Below are 24,291 nucleotides of genomic sequence, written 5' to 3' on the forward strand. Positions count from 1 at the left end.
CGTGCACCGCGTTCCATCCGGGGGACCTGAACTGGGGGGGGGCCACTCAGGTCGGGAGCGTTGGCAGACTCGCAGGCGGTTGTCTTCTGCTTACCTAATCCACTTTAACACAGTAGGTGCTGCTAACCCTAGAATTTCTCTGCGATCTTTCCTACAAACCACAAAGCCACCGAACATAATCCCCCACGCCGAGTTAAGGATCCCTCGTTCTAGTCTTTGGTAAGTGTTGCTGTCCCTCTGTCGAATTTTTGACGCCATTGCCCGATCAACGAACCCGCGACTGCACCGACGAATTTTTGTGCGAAAAGTTGGCATTTTCCCTTCCCACAGACACCCAAATCCGAGCTCGCCAAATCAGCTCTGCGCGCGATCCTAGCTCCCACCACCACCACCACCACACCAGAAGCACCCCGCAGCTAACAATTTTTTTTCTTCCCTCGGTTCAGCAGTCGACAAAATGGCCAACCCCCGCGTTGAAGAGCTTCCCGATGACGAGACCAAGAAGGTCTCCGTCGAGGAGCACGAGGACGAGAGCTCCGACTCCGAGATTGAGGGCGAGGATGCCGAGGGCCTTCCCTCCGGCTCCACCGCCGTCATCCACTCCCGCAACGAGAAGAAGGCCCGCAAGGCTCTCGAGAAGCTGCACCTGACCAGAGTGCAGGGCATCACCCGCGTCACTCTCCGCCGCCCCAAGAACGTGAGTTGCCTGGCACGATATGATGTGGCTGTTGTCGGTGGTGGTGGTGGTGGCACGCACGGCGCAATGCGGGGGGGCATATTGAACAAGGCTGACCCACGTCCCAGATCCTCTTCGTCATCAACAGCCCCGAGGTCTACAAGTCCCCCAACAGCAACACCTACATGTAAGTAGCATACTGCACCATGGGTCATGCGATGTGTGGAAACTGACACGTGCACTCAAGCGTCTTCGGTGAGGCCAAGATTGAGGACCTCAACGCCACTGCTCAGCAGGCCGCCGCCCAGCAGCTCGCCGCTGCTGGTGGTGAGCACGACCACGCCGGCCACGACCACTCCAGCCACGGCAAGGCCGTCGAGGCTGACGCCGAGGCCAAGAAGGACGAGGAGGAGGACGATGGTGAGGAGGTTGACGCCGAGGGCATTGAGGACAAGGACATTGAGCTCGTCATGACCCAGGCCAACGTTAGCCGGAAGAAGGCCATCAAGGCCCTGAAGGAGAACGACAACGATATCGTTAACTCTATTATGGCATTGAGTATTTAGCGGCGGCCCCGGTCAAAGGTAGTTTCTCAAAATCTCGATACAGCAAAAAGGACGGAACGGGTTGGCATGTACAATTCCCAGGGAGTTGACTCCGAAAAGTCTTTTTCGCAATGAGAGGTCATGATAATCGGCGCTTTCTTGCACTCTGGATATCGCGCTTATGACATACGTGATGCGTGATTGGCTATTGTGACATCGTGGGCTGACTCCTGCTCGTAATACCTGCCTTTGTAGACCAGCCTCGTCTGGTTGAATTTACAGCTACCCCTCGATCTGGCGGGAATTGGCTCAGATCGAATTCGCAAAGCCGGGAGCTTTGCCCCACCATTGAACCGTTCGTTCCCGTGCAGCCAGTCACACCCCAGTACATTCGGCCGGATAAGTATCACGTGAACATCCGCGTGACACAGTCCATCCCGGCTCTTTCTCTGCTCTCCGGTCGGCAAAGTCAATCATCAACCTCACGACGACGCAACTCCCTCTCCACTCCCCCGAACCCTCAACAAATCCTCCAAAATGGCCGCAGTACGTGTATCCCATCGAAGTCCGCTCGTCTCTCGTCGCCGATTGATGCAATTGCCGCCCATGTCGCCAATTGGGTCGCGCATCCGCGCATCCGCTCCCTTGAAGCTGGGCCACCTGAGCTAATTTCTCTCCTTGTCCTGCAATAGCGAAGCGCAGCTCTCAAGCTCGACTGGGCCAAGGTCACCACCTCCCTCGGCCTCAAGGGCCAGACCGCCGCCTCCCTCCAGGCTTTCAAGCAGCGCAACGAGAACGCCCGTCGCAGGGTCCAGCAGCTGTCGGAGCTCCCCACGACCGTCGACTTCGCCCAGTACCGCTCCATCCTCAAGAACCAGGCCGTCGTCGATGAGATCGAGAAGCGCTTCTCCGCCTTCAAGCCCGCCACCTACGATGTCTCTCGCCAGATCAAGGCCATCGAGGCCTTTGAGGTCGAGGCCGTCAAGAACGCCGAGGCCACCAAGCAGAAGGTCGACCTCGAGCTCAAGGACCTCGAGAAGACCCTGACCAACATCGAGTCCGCTCGCCCCTTCGAGGACCTCACTGTCGTACGTACCGCCGGAATACGTGGAGGACGCGGATGGCCGGATGCTTATTATGACTACAGGACGATGTCGCCGCCGCCGAGCCCTCAATCGATGAGAAGACCTCCCAGCTCGTCTCCAAGGGCCGCTGGACCGTTCCGGGATACAAGGTACGTTCAAAGCACGACCCCGATATGATTCGGCATACTAATACCCCCTACAGGAGAAGTTCGGCGATCTTTCCGTGCTATAGACGCGTTCGTTCTTCGATTCCCTTTGTGTACTCTAGCATTGTAGATAGGCGATCGGTCCAAGGGGAGGGAATCAACCCAGCGGACATTAATATCGACCTGCTGTACCAAGCGCCTTGCCCATCCTATGATGTACTCGTTCATTCTGAGCCGCCAGCTCTGCAGAGTCGGTTTGAAGGATACTGGTGTTCGGTTGAATTTTTCCGGTTCGGAGTTTGTCTCCTCGGCGCTAACCGCAGTGGTGGCCGTTCACCGAGCCGCCAAGCCCAACAGCGTGACCGTTCGCACGGCTCATCCAGCAATATGCTATGTATCCGGCCACTTCATAAGCACGCGGTGAGTACCGAGATTTTGACATATCCTGGTTTGGTTCTCGGGGCTGAGCTCACACTCGACCTGCCCGGCTCCCCGGAACTACGGCCGGATAAACGGGATCTCGTCGCGACAACAACAGCCCGGAAGCCCCGACTTCCCCACTATCGGACCTTGAGTCTAACCTCATCTCACAAAGCATCTCAACACCAAAGCCGCGTACAAATGTAGTGACCTTCGCTCTTGAGCCTCTCGTTATCGAATTGTTACATTTGATCGCTTCAATTATTCTGTCCTTATTGAATCACATACATCTCACTCACTCAACATGACCTCCTTAGACCGTCTCATCCTCAAAGAGGCACCTCTCTTAGATCCTACTTGGCTAGCGTTCGAGGAAGAAGTCAAAGCCAAAGGCCCAAAGAAGACATACTCATCATCCCTCGACCGCCAGCCTGTCTACGCGGAAGAATGCAGACAGCTCAACGCCCGAATGCTCGCCCCCGGCGCACCATACCACCACCTATCGAACACCACACTACAGCCACTCACAACCCCCTCGAGTCTAGACCAGTTCGCCATCCCGATCCTCCGTTTCTCCGACGACACCGACGACACCGACGACACCGACGACACCGACAACAACACCACCGGCGACGAGATCGTCGTGATTTACTACCACGGCGGCGGGCTCTACGTCGGCGAGGCAGACAGCGAAGAGCTATCATGCAGACGCATCGCCAAGGACCTGGAGGGCGCGACGGTGTACTCGGTAGGATACAGACTCATGCCCTCGTCCCCGGCCTCAACCTGCGTCTCCGACTCTCTCGACGCCTTCCACCACATCCGCGCCCTCCACCCGTCCCCCGCAACCAAGCTCATCATCGTCGGGTCCTCCAGTGGCGGTCAGCTCGCCGCCGCCGTCTCGCAAGCCGCGCCCCGCGGATCCCTCCACGGCGTCCTCTTACGCTGTCCAGTCACCAGCGACGGCGGGAGCTCTCTGGACTATGTGCCTCCCTCCTTGCGACACGCGTACACCTCCTCCACCTCGCCGTCCTTCGTCACGAGTCTGTTGGGCGTCTTCTCCCGCGCTGTCCCGCGCGACGGGCTGAAGAGGATGCCGCTTGAGGCCGAGGCGGAGACGCTGGCTGCGCTGCCGAGGACGTGGGTGCAGGTTTGTAGTAATGATACGCTGTACTCTGACGGTGTTTGTTATGCGATGGCGCTTGCGGGGGCGGGTGTCGAGGTGAGGGTTGAGGTTGTGATGGGGTGGCCTCATACGTTTTGGTTGAAGGCGCCTTGGTTGGCGAGAGCCGTCGAGGCGGAGGAGGAGATGGTTTGTGGGTTGAGGTGGGTTCTTGGGGGTTGAGGACGGAGGGAAGGTTTCGGGTCTGGGTTGAAGTGGTTGTTTGAAGGGTGGTCTCTTGGCGGGTATCTTGGTTCGGGATTTTGAGGCATGGCGATGCTGCTTCATGAAATCGGTAAAGGATCAACCAAATGATGCTAAGATCCATCTGACAGGTGGCCTCGTCTACATTAATGTAATGATCTATCCAATAATCTCGCTTGAGATAATTCCAGTGGTTGTAGGGACGCCTTGTTGAGCCTGGCTCTTGGGTGTTGGCACTCACTGCACCATGAAAGGCCCAAGTGACGACCCCATAGCTTCAGATGGTCTGGGAATCGCAAGGTACCTGCCGTATTTAGGGGCTATATTGAAGGAAGGGATCGATTATTCTTTAGGAGGCCCTTCTTTGAGAATATTACAATCACATGACCAGCTTTTTTCTAAGTAGCGAAAAATAACATCTTGAGGCTTCACTCACCGCCCACACACGTGCAACTATTCACATCCCACTCTTTTATTCCCTCTTTTAGCAGTCGATCTCTCCTTCCTTCTATTTCCTTCTGCACCTTCCTTGTGAGTACATTTATCTCACTGCCTGGGTGACGCGCCAGATTTATTCTGCCTGCCGGTCGACTTATTTGTTCCCTTCTTCTCTCCTCCACCCACCACTTCCACTTCTTCACCCACACAACAACCCATCTGCGAGAATACCTCACTTCTCGGATCCCAGACAATCAAAATCACCAACTATCCCCTTCAATCAATCAAACCACCCAATACCGACATTCACAATGGCTGGTGAAAACGGTGACGCGCGCCGCAAGGGAGGCGAGTACTCGACCAACCCCAACACTCAGCGCACTCGAACCTACCTCGCCAACCAGACTCCTGAGCAGAGAGCCCTCAAGTCCAAGGTCTTCTCCGAGTACCGTGCCTTCCGCACCACCTGCATCAAGCGCGCCAGCATGTCCGACTACATCTACGAGCGCGACCGTGATGCCAAGGTCAAGATGCTGTCTGACGCCCTCAACAAGCTTGTTGCGAACCGGTAAGCAGCGCTGTTTATTATCTCATCACCTCACCTTCTGTCAATTTTCCCGTTTCCTTTGTTTTCAATTTCTGTCGTTTCTACTTACTGCTCTTGTTCTTTATTTTCTCATGCGGCTTTATGAGTGAAACCACATCCTCTTGTTGTCTATATTTCCTCTCATATCTATTCACCTCTCCAGTTCTTGAGCTTCTATCAGCCGTAGCTCTCTCACGGTCTACAGTTTTCCTCATTTTTACTTATCACTCTTATCCTCCATTTTCTCATGCGGCTTCACGTGTGAAACCGCATCCCTGGGGAAGGAATACAAACTAATGATATACAATAGCACTGCACGCAACATTGAGTACATGGGCCAGTCTGTCAAGCGCTTTGCCGAGCGCTACCATGACAAGGCGTTCCTTCGGAGCGTCGAGGAGGCCAATGCCTCGACTGCCCCTGCTCAGAAGAGCACCACTGGCTTGGCCAACCTTGGCCAGGAGGACTCTGAGGAGGACACCGCCAACAATGTTGGCACTGCTGCCGCTGACATCTCGGAGGAGTTGGCCACCATCAGCCAGCTTCTCGACATGCAGGCCAGAGCCAGCATGGAGACCTACAACGGCCTGACTGACATCATGCACGGCCTCGGCTTCTAAGGAAGCACTACATGCATGTACACTGGGCACACTCGACACTCTTTTGGTTGGACTGTCTTCTCTCCTTGGCGGGTCTTCTTGGGCTTTCTGTTTTTGTCGGGTTCCGGCTTGGGATAGACGAGGGGTTTAGGAAGGAGTGCTGGATTGAGAAAACCCGGTGGACTACATGGGACGGCTTGGAATCGCGACACCAGACGGATTTTGAGGAAATGCGAATAAAAGACACGTTCGCCTGATCAATAACTTTGACACGAGACCAAGTGATGCATGTGAGGAGTGATGATGGGGATGCAAGCCTTTTTACCGGAGGATTGAGCTCGGCGATGGAACACAACGATCTACGACACGTCTACTTTGTTAAGCTTCACTTTCGCTTTAGGATTACGTGGTCCACGCGACACGAGTGAGACCTCTATTCTACACCGTAGGCGAGTATCTTGGGGAAGGTAATTATGACACACCGGACACAGGCCTGATTCTATCACGAGTGTCTGGCAGGTACGATGGGCCGAATGGCGACAAGTGCAGAAATGATGGTCGTCGATGAGGGGACGCGACGGGAGGTGAAGGATGACTTGAGTTTCCCGCCGAGCCTCAATATATGCATGCGCGAGGAACCTTGTGTTATGGTTCTTGACCCAAGTTACCGGACAGCAGCGGGATCGAGGCGGGAGATCTCCTTGTGCAACCCGGTTCTCCCCAACGACCACCGACGCATGCGAGGTGATGCTGAGGCGGAGCTTCCTAAAGCTGGCGGAGTGGATGGTGATTTGATGGCATGGCTACTCGGAACGCCTGGATAAGATAACTTACATATACAACTGTAGAACTGGACATGTCTCAAGTAACAGAAGGGTCAGGTCGAGATGATGGCGTGCTACCTCGTCGCCAGATGGAAGATGTCAGATCAAAGTCAAGCACGGTCGGAGCACCGATCGAGGTTGTGTTAGTGTTGCAGCGCCCCGGGTGGAACGCGATCCACAAACGCCGAAGCGGGCCCCAGAGGGCTGCACTACAGGTCCGCGACGACCCCACCTTACAGGTGGGTGTGGTGGGGTCCGGCGGACCCGGCGGAGACTGGGCGACTCACGAAAATGCAAAATTGCCTTTTGATGTCTGGTTTCTCGTCAGAATACATCCGCAATCCCCAACATGATCCTGCCCTGGCCTCGCAAACACGTATCCACAAGAGACTCGATAGAGCGAACCGCGCCGATGGTTTAGTGGTAAAATTCTCCGTTGCCATCCAGCAGCGTCGGGGAGCCGGGGGTTCGATTCCCCCTCGGCGCATCAATGGGCGAGTCTGTCTTTTTGCCGGGTTGTGGTATGCGTCCAACTTTGTGAGTATGATGTGGGCCGCTTTCGCGGCTTCCTTGGCATCACAAAGCGGGAAGTAGGAGAGTTCTCTGGATGCTGCTAGGTGAAGTAAATTAAATGCGCTCTACCTTACCTTATTCGGGGGCAGATCAATATATTCACATTAGCATGACCATACTTCACATTCTGTGGACCAAAGAAAGGATACTTGTTTCCTGTTGTTTCGCGTTCAAACACGCTGCTGTTCCTGCGCCCGCGTTTCGTCTTCCAGGCGCTCACGCGCAGATATCCCCATGGGCCTGCAACGAGAAGACGGAAGACGACCAAAAGCAAGTAAGGAGAAGATTTGAAAGAAGGCCATGAGCCACAAGCCGGCGTCACCTGTAAGCTGGTTCACTGAGCTTCGAAAAAAGAGAACGAAAGTTGACTCAGGGGGAGGGAAACAAGAAGGGAGATATGACGGACTTTGGCTTGGAGGAAAGGAAGGTATTGAGAATAGGGCGAGAAAGTCATAACGGTCATTAAGGGTCCCTCTTTGGATGTGCCATCAAGTTGTACGTATCTACTACCGAGAGGCTGAGCAAGGGCTGACACTATGAGATCAGTAATAGAAAGACTGTATCCTCATGCCTGCCTGAACGGCGATGCTGGCGTCAATACCTTTGCATGTGTTCAATCATGCCGCTTGTCTCACGCGTATTCGGCGATGCAGCTACAGCTAATGGTAAAATCCTCGAGCAAGACCTCCATCACAGCTGTCCTTATGAATGGAGCCGGGGAGCTTTCTCATCAAGCAGCGGCTTATTCCTACCACCAGTGTCCAGCCAATCACGCTGCGCTCTATGTTGCTGAGAACAGCTGTATCTGATGATTCCACTTCGAGGACCTGAACTCTGTGGTCCGGAGCCCTTACATCCGCCAAGTCTTGGGGTACGCGCTTTGGGCTTCTAATGGCAATTATTGTCTTTCCACCCTTGGGTCTGTCGGTGGCACATCTACTCCTTGCTTCTTGCTCTATCAATGGAACTCGATTTGTTTCTGTTTCGCGTTCGTACTCAAGGTAGTGAGAGGAGATGGTTTGAATGCAGCGGATGGCCATCTTCACCACCTCTGTAGCCACCCGGATGGCATCTTGCAGCTTGGTACGTATGCGGGAAACCCAACCATTACAATTGAAAGCGGCCGGCGAACATTTGCCCGTTGAATCTTTTTTTTCTAATTCTTTCTTGATGGATTCTTCGCGAGGACATGATAAAACCAGCGGGAATGGAGGACTTGGGCGTCACCTGCAGCTTATACCACCTTCCAAGCACAGTTTTGCGTCCATGTTCACAGGCATCTCCACCAAATTATGTCCGGTCAGGTTTATCTATCTCCGTCCAGCAGCTCTCCTTCTCTTGCCTTCTCCCCTCCTCTCTCCCTTTCACTATTCCGCACCTTGTGATCACCGTCTACTGTCGAAGCGATTTACACTTGCCCTTGGCATTATTCTCGCTCTACCCATCATGAATGAGTTGGCCATCCGCAACGCAGCCGCCAGGAGATATGCGCACGGAGAGAAGCTCGACCTCGTACCCCATCACCCATGGGAGCCATTTGGCTCGGGGAAGTTCCCGCCCTTCCAAGACGAATACCAACCGCGCTCGCTCCAGCCCACAGCGGAGGAGCTCAAGCCGGAGAAGCCTCAGCTCAAGATCGTGGAGCCGCTGCGAGCCGGCAGAGACGTCGGCTCTCAAATTCTGCTCTGCAAGGTCGTTCAAGCACCTACGGACCGCGACGGCGTCAAGAAGCACGCACCCTTTCCGAGTTTCCCCAGACAGAGCAAGGTAAGGCGACCAGACAACTTCGTCGTCGCAAAGGTATTCGACCCCCGGCTCTATCCCATGCGCGGCGGACTCGACCTGGCCAACGAACCCCCCTTTGACGACGCCACCGTCGCGTACAGCGAGCTCTGCCGCGAGGCCGCGGTGTACCGGTTCCTCTACGAGAAAGGAAAGTCCGGACACCCTCACATGACTGCTCAATACTATGGCTGCTGGGTCACCAACCGCAAGGCCTTGAACAGCGATTCGTCCCCGGACGCCTGGGTCGGCCTCATTCTCATCGAGCACATTGAAGGCCTTTCGATTGAGGCCATGTGCACTCGCGACCGTAACACCGGATACCTCCAGCCGCCGCTAGGCAGGGATGTTTCGCTTCATAGCGATCACGAAGCGGAGGGCAAGGGCCAGGCCAAGATGCTGCCGCTGGATCGCCAAGTATGCTTGGACGCCATCAAGAGCCTCCTCGGTCAGATCGTTGTGTGCATGCATCTGGGCGTGTCCGTCCCCGACATCTTTCCTCGCAACGTCTTCCTCACTCTCCGCAACAACGGCCTTGATCTCCCGACGCCCAGAGTCGTCATGTTGGACCACCTGTTCTCCTACGTCTGGGAGCACACCGAAGCTGGCAAGGCAGGGGTACCAGCCTACTTTGCCCATATGAAATTGCCCCCCCACCCATGGGAACAATTCGGTATACGCGGTAAGATGCGTCAATTCCTCGGTTGGATCCCTGAGGAATGGGATGATGGCAAAGCATGGCCAGAGACAACGACCACCCAGGGGGCTGCTGCCACCACCGCAAAGTCCTTTGACGACTGGCTCGTGGACTGCTTCGGTCCTTTGCAAGACAGCAACCCAGATTATACCGTATACCCAGAGGAGGTCTCTGACAGTGACGAGGAAGAAAAAGAAGAACCCGGGGAACAAGATGATAAAATTGACGTCTCGGACGAGGGAGAACCTCAACTAGACGTGGAGACCGTGACCGAGGTAAGTCCCGTTGAACCCTTCACCCCGCACCCCCTTCCCACCAAAAATGCGCCTCCCAAGTTTTTCATTTGCCAACTTTTTCTCTTCAGATTGATCAAGAGCAGGCTTATGCGGAGATGCTATGACGTCGAAGAGAACGGGAGGATGTACGTGCCCGGGATGCCTCGATCCCGCAACGCCCACGCCCGCGCCAGGCCCGCGCCACCCAGGACATCTCCCCCGGCTCACCCACGCGCAAGGCCGCAGCGGAAGAAGGAGAAGGAGGGGAGCAAGAATCCTCAACGACGTCAACCAGCTTCATGTCCCAGGTCGCCGACAGCCCCTCTCACCAGTATCTTGGCGGGCTCATTGTTCGGGAAGCCACCGGCTCGGGCTCGGGTAGCGACGACGAGCAGCAGCAGCAACCGCCGCAGTCCTAATGCCCCAGAGCGGGAGGTGAGAAGCAGGCTCGACTCTCTCTCTCTCTCTCTCTCTCACTCACTTGCGAGTCGTGATCGATTTCGGCTGATGGGATATCGGCGTACCTTGGCGAGGTGGTGAAGACGGGTAGCTTACTAGATTTCTGTTGGATTTGAAAAAAAAAATGAGAGGGGGGAAGGGGGAAGGGGTAGGGTTTGGACATTCAGTCATGATTCTCCTTGTCGCAGTGCTTGGTTTTCTTTTTTCGCTTTATCCAAGGTAGATCTACACCGTCTATCATTCTTTTCCCATAAAAAGGGGAGTAAAAGAATAGTCAGTTTTGCTCTTCCATCCATCCTTCCAAACGCGGTCTTCTCCGTGCGGTGCCTCGTGAACTGTTCCCTCTTAATTCATTGCGTACCGCTCGCCTCAATGTGAGAATTGGGATGTAAGATACTGTGTCGGACAGGGAGGAGGTCGAGCGTTTGAGTGTCATTAAACTTTCAAAAACCTCAGGAAGATGATTTCATCTAGATTCGATTGATTTCTTCCTTCTGGATCTTGTTCTAGGTCATATAAAACTCTAAAGGTATCATGAGAACAAATGTTGTCATAAAAAGGGGCCATGCAGAAAGCCCCGGTTTCAAAGTGGAAGGGGGAAAATGCAAAAGTCGTCAAAATCCAACCCATCCAATAAATGCATACCCGGGCCTCATTCCCACGTAAAATATGCTACCCGACTCGTTGGGAGACCTCATCCAGTGGTGGACAAAACTTGTAAGACGCTGCGATGCAAATGCAAATGTAGATCCCCTAAACTCCAACTCCATGCAGAAAAATATGAGGGAGAAAGAGAAAAGAAAAAAAGACAAAGGACAATGCTCCTCTAGAACTTCTCCATAAAGTTCTTCCTCACGGTCCACATACGCGCCCGCTTCCCGTAGATGAACATGGGAACCGTGGCAAACAGGAAAATGAGCTGAATGACGCCCAGCCAGATAAACACCATCTTGGGTCCGTCCGAGGTAAGCCAGTGCGTGACAAACAGACTAAACACGAGTCCGTGGAAGATGTTCTTGCTAAAGTTGAGCGTGACGAGCGCCTCGCCCGCGTACTGCCGGTAGCTGTCGACGCAAAAGGTAATGGACGTCGTGGACCCCAGCGTGCAGCCAAACGAGATGAGGCCGAAAAAGATGGTCGGCACGATCCAGTGGTCTCGCTCCTGCGCGGACCAGCCGAAGCCCATGAGGCCGATGACGGTGGTCACGAGCACCGGCGCCGCCATGACGAGGCGGAACTCTGGCTCGTAGAGGCCGCCGTTGCGGCGGGCCATGGCCTTGACGATGATGTCGCTCACTTTCCCCGCGACGGCGGTGCCGAGGATGCCTCCGACAAAGGGGGAGAGGTAGACGAGACCCGTCTGCAGGGCGTCAAAGTTGTACGACTCACGGTTGCGGTAGATCAAGGCGACCGACTCGGAGACGACAATGAGCCAGCCGACGGAGAGGGAGTAGACCGCGGCGGACCACAGCACGGCGGGGTAGGCGAAGAGGACAAAGGGCCGGAGCATGACCTTGAACCAGCTGTCGTGGTTCAGGCGGCCGTTCCAGGGCTTGAGCTGCTCGGTGAAGGATTTCGCGGGCTGGTGGCGGAGGGTGTGGGTGTAGGCCAGGGCCTTTGGCGGTGAGTTGACGTCGGAAGCTTGCATCTTGAACTTTTCGCTTTCGATAGCTGGGGCGTTGTGGAAATAATCCGATCCGGAGGTGGGTGTGCCGGACGCGCCAGACGTCCGCGAGACGGGCACCGGGTTGGAAGAGTCCGGCGTCTCATCCTTGACGTCCTTCACCTGCTTGTCGATGCTGTCATCCTTTTTCTCGTTTGGGTCTGGCGCAAATCCAACGTGAAGGTCCTTGTGCGGATGCGAAGCAACGTGTGGCGACTGTGGCGTAGGACTTGTGGGAGCTACAACAGCATCTTCATGAGCGCTGCGGACCTGAGGAACGTGATGGCGTGATGAGAATCGGCGAGTAAAGCTCGGTCTGCGGGACGGCTTCCGTGACTTGGGGAGCGGTGTTCGGTCCCAGAAGGTCTCTGGCACGAACAGAAACAGAAGCACGCCACAGAAGGCAACAATCATGGCAACAATCCTGTCGAAATATTAGCGATGCAGTCTTGTGGTATCCGTACGTGTTGACTGCTTACCAGAAAGTCCAACGCCATCCAAGACCTTGGATGATGAGGGCACTGACGAGGGGGATGAGGTTCTTGCCGCCAAGCAGCAGGAGTGTATAGATGCCGATTCGGAACGCTCTCTCATGAAGGAAGAAAATTTCTGCAATGGTGGCGGAGGGAAGACACTCCACGGGACTGACTGCAATACCCTGAAAGATTCTAGCCAAGATGAGAGAGGTGAAGTTTGGTGACAGGGCTGCCCACACAGAGCTGAGGATGAAGATGATGGAGCTGAAGAGGTAGACGGGCCTCTTTCCGTACAGAATAGCCGTGGGAGAAAAGATGACGGAACCGAGACCCATGCCCATCATGTACAGACCAGTAGTTAGGGAGACTGTCTCGGTCTCAATGTGGTAGTCTTCGGCGACATTGGTGAAGCCAGCGGCAAGCAAGGGAGTCATGCCACCACCAACCATGCAGTAGAAACCAAGAGACAGAAGAGCGCAATCGCGCCGCCATGAAGGCCAGTTGAGAGGGTCGTTTGCAGACTCTTCAGGCTGAGGGTTGAGGATGATTCCGTCCTTGGTCGTCTTTGCATCGGGCTCAGGTGGGGCCGCGTTGGCTGGAGATTGGCGGCCGGTCGGTGTGTCTACCGGCTCCGGGAAACCAGTGGGGATGGATGAGTGGGAAGTCCTTGCGGGCGCGTTGCGTAAGCCGAGTGGCTCGTTGCGATGCGCAGCGAGGAGAAGCACAGAACCTGCAGGGTGTCAACTTGGTGGCCTTGGTATGGGCCGGAAACCGGAAAGGGGGTTGGTTGATTGCTTACCAGGGACTTCAATCGTTTTGGGGTCGTTGAGAACACCCATACTCCATTTCGGAATATTGGTATTCTCGTCATCTGTGGCTTCGGCACTGTCGGATTTAGTTTTGTTCCCAAAGATGCCACCGAAGCGACTCTTCCACGTGAGGACGCCCGCCATTTTGAAGCGTTCCACAGGATGTCTTCCCAGCCAGGTTTGGCGGGGCAGGGCCAAGGAACTCTGTTTGCTGTCGCTTTGGTCTACTACAACGGCAAGCTATGCGGATTTTGTTGTTGTTGGGTAAGGGAGAAGAACCAAAACAGAAATGGACGAGCAGAAGGATGAGGTGAAAGGAGGGTGTCGTTGGGCACGAGGGGTCGACAGAAAATTTGTCCTAAGATCGGTCGAGCATAAGGTAGTCTGTCTGGTTCGACCGTGCATCCAAAGAAGATGAGATAAGGTTGCAGATGTCCAAGAGCCGGATGAAGGAAGATGCCGAGGCAGTACGACTATGCGCTTTGGGAAGAAACACAAATTCTTCTGGAAAGCCCTGCGCCGGTGCGAGGCGATGTATGCGGAGACGGTGAAAAGCAACAAGTCTAGGAAGAGACCTTGGTTGGAGGAGGAGAAGAGGGAGAGGCGGAAGATATGGGGTAGAAAAGGTGTTGGCGCAACGAAGCTGTCGATGGAAATAGCGTTTGGATGTCGTTATTGTGAGGCCAACCTCGATGGCAGATGATGGGCTGGGCGCACTGCGCAGTGGGAGAGAGGAGAAACTATCCAGGTCCGTGCAGAAGGATGGTGTCAGACTGGTAACGCGCCGTTTGACTGTGATTAAGAGAGCGAGGGGGGGCTGCGTCTCACGTAGGGGCAGGCGACCATGAGATCAAGGATGAACCTCGAGCTTTATGTTGCCCAGGCGCGAAGAGGGACGCAATGTTATCGTGCCCTGGCAAAGCCGCAAGCCGCAAGTCTGGGGGAATGGAACATGGGATGGAAATGAGATATCGGCGCTTGGTTGTCAGGATTGGCCGGCCACCGAGTCAAGCACCGCGCACAGGAGGCAAGGAAGACGAGATGCAATTCATGCCCAGCAGCAGCAGCAGCAGCAGCAGCAGCAGCAGCAGCAGAGCATCAGCGGTATGGCAAGGTATCCGTACTAAAGTACCAATAGGACCGTATTCGTACGCAGTCGTAGTAGCTTGCAGGCTCGCAGAATCAGCTGGTGGGGTTTTCTGTTTGTGGGTGCCAGGTGCGTCGCGTCGGGCGGGTTCCGTGGGGAATTTTTTGAGCAACTGGAGGGGTCGAGAGACTCGAGACGGCCCTTCATTCACTGGATAGACTCGACGCAACCTGGACAGATTGGCAGGTGACTCGACGTTGGCGGGTGCGTGCAAAGTGCGATGATGGATCAAGGATTCGAGCATGGAAACGACGTTGGCGGCGAGGGCGGCGGTGTCTCTGCTCAGTCCTGGCAGCCCGCAGCCCGCAGCCTGCAGGTTGTAGGTATCCATACGGAGTACGTACTTCCACCTTTGTACATACATACTTGTAGTACTGGCACGGGGGCACCAGGCCATATGCAGCAGATGCGCCTGCGGGGGGGGCGCTTGGGAGGCACTTGGAGACTGGCGATAGCCTTGGTGGACAAAGGAGGTGAGGAAAAAGGGCCACATGTCCAACTCCAAATGCCGCCCACAGCCAATACGCGTCTGCAACAAAGCCAAGTAGTGCCCCGGATGGCAGGACCCCTAAAAGCGAGGCTAAAACCCCTTGCTCACAAGTCCGTGGGTGACTGGGTGGGTGACAGGGAGACTTCAGGTGCTGGTCGCATCTTCTCCACTTGGACCATGTGAATCAGCGGTCCAAGATGGTGGCGACTGGCGAGGGCGGTGACACCAGATCCATCAACCAAGGGATATCCAATAATCCAGCTTTCATGATCCATCATGTACCTATCGCTGTGCGGGCAACGGGAGGCTCTACACAGTAACGTTGTCGACAGTGCGGATGGGCCTCAGCTTCATCTACTATGCAGAAAGTCACCGAAAGTTGAGAGTTTGTAAATGGGCAGGTAGCGTACGTACGCAGTAGAAGTTATGAATTGATGTCTTGGGGTCTCGGAGCAACCCGAGCGGTGCCAGACCACCACCACCACCATCATGGGCACCATCTACATGTTTTGCTCGTCTCTGCTGACCTCGGGCTCGGATGTACGCAGTAAGGGAGCTTTCTTGTTCCCCCCTCCAAAACGTGAGACCGACCCCATGGCATGGTAAGATTCGTGATGGAGGGACAGGCTCGTGTGTTATCCTGCGGCCTGCCCGTCGCATAGAGAAAGGTTGGGTAAAGGGCGCGTGTCTGATGTAGAGTCTTGTCGTTGGTCTTGCGCCGCGATTAAAATGCGGCTGAGTGGTGGTTGACGGAAAACAAGACGAGGAGCAATTAATTGGGAACCTTCCTTCGCCAAGCATGAAGTACTACAGAATACGATGTACCTTCCTTACCTTGCGGTGTACAGTACTCCGTACCTGGCAAGTCTGGGCAGAGTCAGAGTGCGAAGCTGAAGACAAAAAACAGCAGGCGCCATGTCTGGGCGCCCAGAACGGAATGCACCTGCACTTACCTTACCTTACCGCAATTGCCGTTGGTGTCCTCGACTCCTTCCCTGCCCGTGCCTGCCCTGTGCTTCGCTGAAGCCTGAGGTAGAGCCCTGCAGAATCTTGCTTATGTCATGCAGCCTCAACGTCATCGTGCCGCGTGCGTGACAAGGTCTGACCCCATATATTCCTACACCGCCTTCCCCAATGGAGCCTACCGTGGTTTGAGCGTGACAGCGCCGTCTGCCAGGAAGGAAGGTGCACCTCCTGTTGATTTCGATGGCGACCGAACCTCCAGATGAACGTCGGATTTTCCCATCATTGACAACAGCTACCAGCCTTAAGTAATACTACCTACAATATTTCCTCCCTCCCTACCTACCTAAAATCTCGACTAAGCTGTCCAGCTGCTCGGAAAACCGTTGAAGCTACATAACCATCCATCCACTACCACCACCCTGTGCTATATCGAACCATTGGCTCCAAAGATATCTTTGTTAGCTTGCTCCATATCACAGGTACTCCCGCAACTGCCACCTGCAGCCCTCCACTCGTTCTTGTCCAAGAATTCTGTCGCATCTCAGCGGCGCGACTCGCATCACGACACATCACGGGATCATCTTCAACGACGTCAGTCGGCAGCACGCTGCATACATCCTTGGCATCTGAACAGACCAGACAAGATAATCGACATTCACCATACCATATCCTGCAGTAAAATCACCATGCAACTGCTAAGACATACCGCCCGCACCACTTTCCGGGGCTGCAACAGTAACCTCACCAATGGCGTCCGTATTCCGCCCCCCAAGCATTCCATCTCTGCCGCCGCTGCCCACTTCTCCACGTCTCGTACCAGCCCGGCCAAAAACCAGATCTACGCATCGTAAGTGGGCCACCGCAGATTCTCCAACCTCTCTGTCCAATCCTTGCCCTGGCCTCTCCTCTCGAAAGCACCCGTCCGCTAACCTCTGCTTCGGGTGCCAGTGTTCGCCGTCCTGACGACTTCCACACCTATCAACTCCTCTCTTCCTCTTCTCGCACACCACTGATAACACTGTGGACCACGTCTTGGTGCGGGACATGTCGAGTCGTTGCCCCTCTAATACAGTCCATCGTAGAGTCTGGTGTCGGTGAAGCAGAGGGCGGCGTTGGCTATTGCACCGTCGAATTCGACTCTCCCGACGTCATGAGCGGAGGACTAGGCATGACCTACATGATCACCTCTATCCCGACTCTGCTAAGCTTCGACAACCAAGAGGCCCAGATACAGACCAAGGTTCACGACGCCAAGAAGCTGACAGACCGCGCTTTCCTCGAAGAGTGGATCAGGTCTGAGGCTCGGCGGCACGGCCAGCGCGGAGGAGGCGGAGGATCCGGCGGCGTCTTTGGAGGATTGTTTGGTGGTTTCAAATGATCAAGACGGACGCTCGGCTGGGTCACCAATCGGGCATACTTCCAGCAAAACCATGTGTCTGGTGCATCTGGCAGCACGAGGCAGACAAGGGCACCGAACGTGATCAAAACGAAACGCTCATCATTCGGCTGGTCGTTGACTAATAATGCAATACACTCGATCCCCTCATCCCACCAAACTTCTCTCTCTCTCTTTCTCAAGGCGTGTAGAACACCTCCTCGACGGGCTTCCACCACGCCGGCTCGCCTGCTTCACTGCTCACCGCGCCGGGAACCAGAGACTCTTGCCAGCCGTCGGTCATGGCCCACCATTCGCGGACCTTGGGGTTCTCCTTCATCTTCTCCATGTCTCCGGCAAAGTCGTACCCGACGTACTTCATGGTCGCAAACAGAATACGTGAATCGGGCTCGTGCCAAATGCTGTCTGTTGAAAGTCAGCTTTGAAAAGTCACCCGACATCGGGATTCGCAGTCTGCCGTGTTGGGGCCGACACCGGCGGATGACCTACAGTCGACAATGTTGCACTCCTTGATCTGCTTGAGCACCTCGGGCCAGACGTTGGCGTGGACCTCCTTGTACTTGTCGATGAACTCGGGCTTGAGCTTCACAATCTGGGCAATGCGACGACCGGGGTTCTTCTGTCTGGAGGATACGGGCGCAGGAGCCTCCACCTCGGTTGGGCTACCGGGCGCGGGGGGAGAAGAACGCTTGTTGGACCACATGATGCTCGTTGGACGCGTTTGAAGGGTTCGTCGTCGATGGCGGAGGTGGTGAAGTTTTTGCTCGCAAAATGTGCTCGGCGGAGGGCTGACCCAAGTGTGTCCCGCGGACTCGGCCGTCGGCCTGGCGAAGCTGGAGCGTCTGCTTAGAGCCGATCGATCAGCGGGGGTGTGACCTTGGACTCGAGAGTCGACGGCCGGCGGAGAAAACGACGGAACTCGGCCAAGTCGGGGGAAGAATGTCGCGAGGCGGGGCGCGAGGGGTAAACAGAATGCGGGGATTTGGGGAGGGGGGCACCACGGCTACTCGTCCACACCAACAAACACTGCGTCGATACACAGCACTCACACGCACACACCCAAGTAATTCTGCAGCGCGGGGAGAACGGCTGGGCAAACAATCGCTACACACACATAAATGATGCACACCTATCTGTTGGAGAGCCGTTGTTGCGACTGTGATGCGTAAAGAGGCCGCTGAGCGACGTAAGAGGAGGGGATCACGGAGGGGGACACTCTCTTAAATACTGGCGCCGGCAGTGTCTTGGTCTGTTCCGCTTCATCCGTCGGCCAAATCTCGTCTATGGTGCGATGTCTGGTAGACAATGCGGCAATACGTCGTACGGTTGGGACGCGGATTAGTCAACTGCAGCAATCTGTTGGGCCGCAAATCGTGGAGATCGTGACATGTCCGGTTCGTCCGCGCGGGAGATGCATGGCAGGCCCGACAAGCTTCTTATACCTTCGTCAGCCCGACTCAAAGGTGTTCATTCCTCCTCCCCGGTCCAGCAAGCTTGCAGCAGTCGCAGCAGACCTTCAGTACCGGGGCCCCGCGTCAGGTGCTCCACGGTGCCGCACCGTCTGAAGTTGACGATGATCTGAGCGTCTCCGGGCGCGTCTCACTCACCTCACTCAACTTTGCGAGGCCTACATCTAGTCAGCCCTCCAACCTAGAATAAGTATAGTTGCAGGCCGCAGGAGCAACGGCGGATGGGCTGTCAAGGTTCCAAGTCTGGAACGGGATGCTCGAATTAACCCAGCCAGTAGAGTTCCTTCGAACTACCCCCATCCCTGACACCTCTCCGACCCCAGTCAACCCGGGTTTTCGGTCTCGACTCTAATGGAATCACAAACTCAACACCCACCCCCACGAAACCGCACGGGATTGCCTGTTCCAGCCTTGATGGGGGTTTTGTCTTCGTATCTCTGATTGCGGTCCGTATTCTGTGTGGTTATCCGCCCCTCACGGCTCTGGTTCCTAATTATCGGCAATATGCCGCGGGTAGCGTGCGTTACTTGCGTTGCTTCCGCCGTGACATGGTTTATTAATCTGGCCCGACGGCGCTGACCGAGAGAGGTGAAAGGGCAGAGGTGCGCTTGTCGCGTGCGCCGCTGGCCTCTGAGTGCGGAGCGGACGTCGGCTGTCTGCCCGCATCTAGCGGGGTTTTGATCGGCGAATCATGGCGTTCTGTCCTGCATGGGTCTGTAGACGATTCGAATGCTCTCGTGGTTGCATTGCATGCTCAGTATTCGCCGTGGCCTATCGCTGTGCTCCTTTACAGAATCTTTGGGAGCGCGAGTGGCCTGGAGGTGTCTTTTGCGAGTGAAAGGTAAGAAGTGTATATGATTCTCTTGAGATGCCTCGCCGAGTATTCTCAGACTTGAGTTTCCCATCACGTCACATATGAAGCTACGTTATATTGTGAGCATGCAACGCGGAGAAGATTGAAATGTTTCCACGTTTTTCTTTCTTCAGTTTTGTTTTAGTCTTTCTTTCATCAAACTCATTTCAGCTACGACGGCATCCTCCTACAGAAGTAGGGAACACGTACTGGTGCCAGCGTCTTTTGGATGAGATGAGGATAAGGTCTACGCTGTGGGGAGTATACCGCGAAGCTCGCGCTTCTATTTTCATTCTCCTTTCGAGTATGGGGTAGAGTATGGAAGGTAAGGTTTGTTGATTTGGAGCTGTCGTGGGCTTGGTGGGGTGAATAGTGTGAGGAGTGTTCCGCTAGAAGCTGACGTGGAAAACCAAGTGGCTTGCTTTATCTGTAGGTGCTTTGACTTGAACAGATCTTTTGTGACTTGGAGATGTACGTGGCCATCCCGGATATGGTGTCGTGATGATGCGTGAGAGGATGGGTGACACGGTAGTTTGCCGCTCAATGCCTTTGCTCTAAAACTGCTATTCCTATTCATCACTACTTATTTCTCATTCATCCCTCACAAGGTACGCTTTGAAAAGCATTTAGTAATCACAACAGCTATAGTGGCTCTAAGAAGGCGGCTAGTCGTGTGTTGACCGGCAACCTATTTGATCACCCACTCGTCAGCTTATGGACGGCTATGAAAGTTGAGGGTACTTGCGGCTTTTTACTACCCAAGACGCGTTATTGCGGATAGATGATTGAGATCATCGTACACGTAGCTCAACTCTCTGATCGTCTTGCTAGGAGCATCGAGAGTACAGCTCGTCGTGGTCAAAGTCGATCATTCACTTGTTGCCTCTCAGTCAGTCTCATTCTCTTCTACGAAAAGAAAATCTGAATTGAATTGATGCTGGCATATGTCAGATTCCAGGTACCCGCCTTCTGTCACAAAGCTCAATGCTCGGCACACTTTTCTTTCCATGCCTGGCGATTTCCGGAGCGAGGGATGGCGCGGGTAGATTGATCTCCAAGTCTTCCCTCATACCAAGTAGAAGTCTAGCAAACATTTGAATTTTGGAAACCATAACGATAATCAGACCGAGACAAGAAATCGTCGAACGCGTTCTCAAAAGATGAAGACAGCAGTGAAGGCATCTTAGAGTAGACTATACCTTTCCTAATTTACAATGAGATGGGATATCGAATATAAGACAATTTGTCCAGCCTTTTCAACGTAGAATTCCACCGCTAATTAAGACGCAGCTGACCCTGATTGATAGGATGAAGTACATACATTGTTGCTCTCAAACTGAGCTAACTCGGGAATATGCAACAGCCTCTGAAAGTACCTGGAACTCATTATCCCAAACACGTCAGGCCTCAGAACGATTCCAACCTCACAAGTTGACCCGCCGTCGGAAACATCCCTATCCCGGCCGAACACGGTAGTCCGGACCCTCCGGACCCAAAACCGGCCCCATTTTCCACATTGACACAACGCCAACTCCAGTCTCCAGCCCTAAACCTCACTCCACCCACTCTAATGATAATCTCACTCCCAGCTCTCTTCCGCATCTCAAATCACGAGTTCAATTGATTAAGCGTCGATGGTTTAGTGGTAAAATTCTCCGTTGCCATCCAGCAGCGTCGGGGAGCCGGGGGTTCGATTCCCCCTCGACGCAATTCTTTTGTTTCTTGTGGTAATATACGCGCCCGGTCTTCATCGTGGGTTGCGATTTTCAGTGTTTTGGGGGTTTTAGGTGTGGCGTTGAGGTGAGAGTGAGTTTGTGTGCTGCGGGGTCGGAGAGGGCCCACTCCATAAACACACGAGTTTGCAAAGTGGAAAGCTTGGAAGGTCAAGGTGACGGATAAATGCTCAGGGAGATCAATATGCAGTGGCACATTGTTGCTACATAGTTGTATGTAGGATCACAGCATGACAAATGGTTGCTGCGAAATTAAAATATGAAGGTTGTTCAAATTCATGGGGGAGTTGTCTTTTGCGGTTCAGAACCAAGTCGACAGACACACTTGCAAAATTCGTTCAACATTATCAAACTGACTACTCGTTGCACCAGCTCTGTTGACCAGAGATCGAATTGCAAGTGTGTTCCAAAGGCTACTCGATGTGACAACGTAGTTCCCATGAGATTGTTCGTTCAGATACCAGGATATGACCCAGGCTGTGTGGGCATTCGCATACACTCTGCCAGAACATGCTCTTGCCAAAAGAATTTACCGTTTTCACATCCAGCAAAATCTAATGTCCCTAGCAAGGCTCGAACTTGCGACCTTTGGATAACCCCCAGGATGTTTCCCGGCGTCATATGTATTTGATATGAGACCAACGCTCTACCGACTGAGCCATAGAGACGATTTTGTGTACAGACGGCCGCGGTGGGTGGTACCAAGAAGCGAGAGAGGGCATCGTGGGCGGGGCGGAAGGGGAGAGACGATAATTGTGGGAGGGGAACGGGGCCGTGGAGATGGGAGGGTCTTGGCCAGTCACGACTCGCGATCGTGATGGATGGAGAGGGAAACGGGGTCTTTTGATTTCCTCAAAGTCGAACCAAGTGTGTGGACCGGTGGTGTGTGTGTCCCAGAACGAAACTAGACTCGATCTCCCCTCGAGACCACTTCCCAGTCACCCACTTACACAGCAGTACACTCCCGCCCGCGCACCATCACGGCGCCTCAACCCTCAGCAACCTCTCAGCATTCCGGAACGCAATCATCTCAAGCTGCTCCCCCGTCACCATCCCACTATCTCTCAACTCCCTCACCCACGCGAGCCCGTTCTCGTTCTTCTCAAACGGGTAATCGACGCTATACAAAATATGTTCCACGGGCGTGTTCCTCAACACGCACGCCAGCGGCGCGAGACCCCACACCCCGCTCGTGGTAACCCACACGTTGCCCTCCCACACCTCCCGCCACCCGCGCCGCCGCGGACCCCACCGAACCGAGAGCTTTTCCACGCGCTCCATCATGAAGGGTAACATCTCTCCGAAATGCCCAATGATGATTTTCAGGGAAGGGTACTCGTCGAAGAGTCCCGCGGCGAAGAGCTTGAGCACGGCGAGTCCCGTTTCAGAGTGCCACCCGAACCCGCTGGATCCCATACTCCGCGCCGCGCCGGGGTCAAAGTTCCCCTCGTACGCGGGCCGCTGGCTCTCGGAGGGGTAAGTAGGGTGTAAGTACACCGGCACGTCGAGGTCCGCCGCCGCCTTGAAGACGGGCCAGAAGCGTCTGTCGTCGTAGTGCTGTCCGTCGACATGCGCGTCCACCAACGCGCCAACGAACCCCAGCTCCCGGACACAGCGCCGCAGTTCCGTCGCCGCGGCGTCCGGTTCGGCCATCGGTAGCGCGGCGAACCCTGCGAAGCGGGTGGCGTTGGCGCGGACGGCGGCCGCGAGGTGGTCGTTTGCGAGGCGGCTTAGGTGCGGGGCGCGGGGGCCGAGGCCGGGCGCGTGGGATACGATTTGCAGGCTGATGCGGGTTTCGTCCATGTTGGCGAGGCGGAGGGGCCCGACGTCTTGGAGGCGGGATGAGACCTCGGGGAGGTGTTTGAGTTGTTCTGAGTATATGTCGGAGAGTTCTGTGAAGAGGTCTTTTGCGACGAAGTGTTCTTCTAGGGTGATTAGTTTTGGGAGCGGGTCGGACATGTTTGTGGGTTGCAGGTAAGTTTGTATGTTGACTTTGGAGGGCCTGCTATGTGATGATGTGAGAGGTTTGGATTGTATGAGTTGAGGTTCAAAGAGGTGAGATTGACTCTTATGTCGTGTGTTCGAAGCCATGGTGGTGGTGGCGGACGCCTCGGCCGACGTCTCCCGAAGAAGTGTAACCCCGCATGGTGTATTCAGATGAATCCATGTGAGACATGCAGCTCGCGAATCTCGGACCTGCAAGTTGTCTTGCGATTTGATAATCAAGAGCTGTTGAAAGATGCCTCCGTCGCTACTGGCATCTTGATGTGTGGGATTTTACAAGCGAGATTCATTGACGGTCTAGCGTGTAGTATGCCTCATTGTGGACGGCTCTGTGGTTCTTTACACCTTCACTTATCAACCATCTTCCAATCACCCAACGACATCTCAAATTTTCCTTCCGAGACGAAATGCTTGAGCAATTATGAGACTGTACTGAAGCTGCACACTCACAGACGATATAATGTTCTGTGACTACCTCCTGACGCTAATATGGTTCCTGTCGAATGTAGATCACTGAGTGAGGGGAAGTCACAGACAAACCAAAAGCCGAAACTATGAACATTAATGTAAGAGAGCGTACGGTAGGCTACTCATACTTGGATGCCGAAATGTAAAAATCATGCCAATGCAATACAAATTCATGATTACTTTTTAAGCAGCAGAGTTTCAGCAATTCATGTTCATATGCTCGACGCCATCTCATTGCAAGGCGACTCAACTCATAATGAAAGTCAAGTACAGTAAAAGCCTTATACTTGATTCGAAACCTTCAAGTAAATACTAAGAGAAAAATACTCCCTCGTACTCATAGATT

The 24,291-nt window shown here is 54.4% G+C and overlaps 11 protein-coding genes across 11 annotated transcripts; 7 read left to right on the forward strand and 4 right to left on the reverse strand.

The window, feature by feature from the left end:
• Nucleotides 1-457: 457 nt before the first annotated feature.
• CABS01_10527 (NAC domain-containing protein) lies at nt 458-1,242 on the forward strand (the record flags this gene model as incomplete). The annotated part of the gene is made up of 3 exons (XM_060543882.1): nt 458-697; nt 805-863; nt 924-1,242. 3 exons carry the CDS (start codon nt 458-460, stop codon nt 1,240-1,242), a joined length of 618 nt encoding a protein of 205 aa, XP_060399084.1.
• Nucleotides 1,243-1,758: 516 nt separating this feature from the next.
• On the forward strand, nt 1,759-2,538 carry CABS01_10528 (ATP synthase subunit D; the record flags this gene model as incomplete). The annotated part of the gene is made up of 4 exons (XM_060543883.1): nt 1,759-1,767; nt 1,914-2,309; nt 2,369-2,455; nt 2,509-2,538. 4 exons carry the CDS (start codon nt 1,759-1,761, stop codon nt 2,536-2,538), a joined length of 522 nt encoding a protein of 173 aa, XP_060399085.1.
• A 638-nt stretch (nt 2,539-3,176) lies between these two features.
• Nucleotides 3,177-4,217, forward strand: CABS01_10529 (uncharacterized protein; the record flags this gene model as incomplete). The annotated part of the gene is made up of 1 exon (XM_060543884.1): nt 3,177-4,217. One exon carries the CDS (start codon nt 3,177-3,179, stop codon nt 4,215-4,217), a length of 1,041 nt encoding a protein of 346 aa, XP_060399086.1.
• Nucleotides 4,218-4,987: 770 nt separating this feature from the next.
• Nucleotides 4,988-5,882, forward strand: CABS01_10530 (uncharacterized protein; the record flags this gene model as incomplete). Its single annotated transcript, XM_060543885.1, has 2 exons — nt 4,988-5,244; nt 5,573-5,882. 2 exons carry the CDS (start codon nt 4,988-4,990, stop codon nt 5,880-5,882), a joined length of 567 nt encoding a protein of 188 aa, XP_060399087.1.
• A 2,822-nt stretch (nt 5,883-8,704) lies between these two features.
• Nucleotides 8,705-10,431, forward strand: CABS01_10531 (uncharacterized protein; the record flags this gene model as incomplete). Its single annotated transcript, XM_060543886.1, has 2 exons — nt 8,705-10,012; nt 10,207-10,431. The coding sequence occupies 2 exons, from the start codon at nt 8,705-8,707 to the stop codon at nt 10,429-10,431; spliced, it is 1,533 nt and encodes a 510-aa protein (XP_060399088.1).
• Nucleotides 10,432-11,297: 866 nt separating this feature from the next.
• Nucleotides 11,298-13,563, reverse strand: CABS01_10532 (major facilitator superfamily transporter; the record flags this gene model as incomplete). The annotated part of the gene is made up of 3 exons (XM_060543887.1): nt 11,298-12,558; nt 12,614-13,340; nt 13,410-13,563. 3 exons carry the CDS (start codon nt 13,561-13,563, stop codon nt 11,298-11,300), a joined length of 2,142 nt encoding a protein of 713 aa, XP_060399089.1.
• Nucleotides 13,564-14,111: 548 nt separating this feature from the next.
• CABS01_10533 (uncharacterized protein) lies at nt 14,112-15,239 on the forward strand (the record flags this gene model as incomplete). The annotated part of the gene is made up of 4 exons (XM_060543888.1): nt 14,112-14,167; nt 14,303-14,523; nt 14,800-14,885; nt 15,168-15,239. The coding sequence occupies 4 exons, from the start codon at nt 14,112-14,114 to the stop codon at nt 15,237-15,239; spliced, it is 435 nt and encodes a 144-aa protein (XP_060399090.1).
• Nucleotides 14,543-14,713, reverse strand: CABS01_10534 (uncharacterized protein; the record flags this gene model as incomplete). The annotated part of the gene is made up of 1 exon (XM_060543889.1): nt 14,543-14,713. One exon carries the CDS (start codon nt 14,711-14,713, stop codon nt 14,543-14,545), a length of 171 nt encoding a protein of 56 aa, XP_060399091.1.
• A 1,469-nt stretch (nt 15,240-16,708) lies between the features above and the next one.
• Nucleotides 16,709-17,400, forward strand: CABS01_10535 (uncharacterized protein; the record flags this gene model as incomplete). The annotated part of the gene is made up of 2 exons (XM_060543890.1): nt 16,709-16,869; nt 16,971-17,400. The coding sequence occupies 2 exons, from the start codon at nt 16,709-16,711 to the stop codon at nt 17,398-17,400; spliced, it is 591 nt and encodes a 196-aa protein (XP_060399092.1).
• A 196-nt stretch (nt 17,401-17,596) lies between these two features.
• On the reverse strand, nt 17,597-18,121 carry CABS01_10536 (uncharacterized protein; the record flags this gene model as incomplete). The annotated part of the gene is made up of 2 exons (XM_060543891.1): nt 17,597-17,823; nt 17,908-18,121. 2 exons carry the CDS (start codon nt 18,119-18,121, stop codon nt 17,597-17,599), a joined length of 441 nt encoding a protein of 146 aa, XP_060399093.1.
• Nucleotides 18,122-22,451: 4,330 nt separating this feature from the next.
• On the reverse strand, nt 22,452-23,432 carry CABS01_10537 (amidohydrolase 2; the record flags this gene model as incomplete). Its single annotated transcript, XM_060543892.1, has 1 exon — nt 22,452-23,432. The coding sequence occupies one exon, from the start codon at nt 23,430-23,432 to the stop codon at nt 22,452-22,454; it is 981 nt and encodes a 326-aa protein (XP_060399094.1).
• Between the last annotated feature and the right edge of the window lie 859 nt (nt 23,433-24,291).

This window comes from Colletotrichum abscissum (genome assembly GCF_030869225.1).
Source record: "Colletotrichum abscissum strain IMI 504890 chromosome Unknown Scaffold_27.1, whole genome shotgun sequence".
Taxonomy (NCBI): domain Eukaryota; kingdom Fungi; phylum Ascomycota; class Sordariomycetes; order Glomerellales; family Glomerellaceae; genus Colletotrichum; species Colletotrichum abscissum.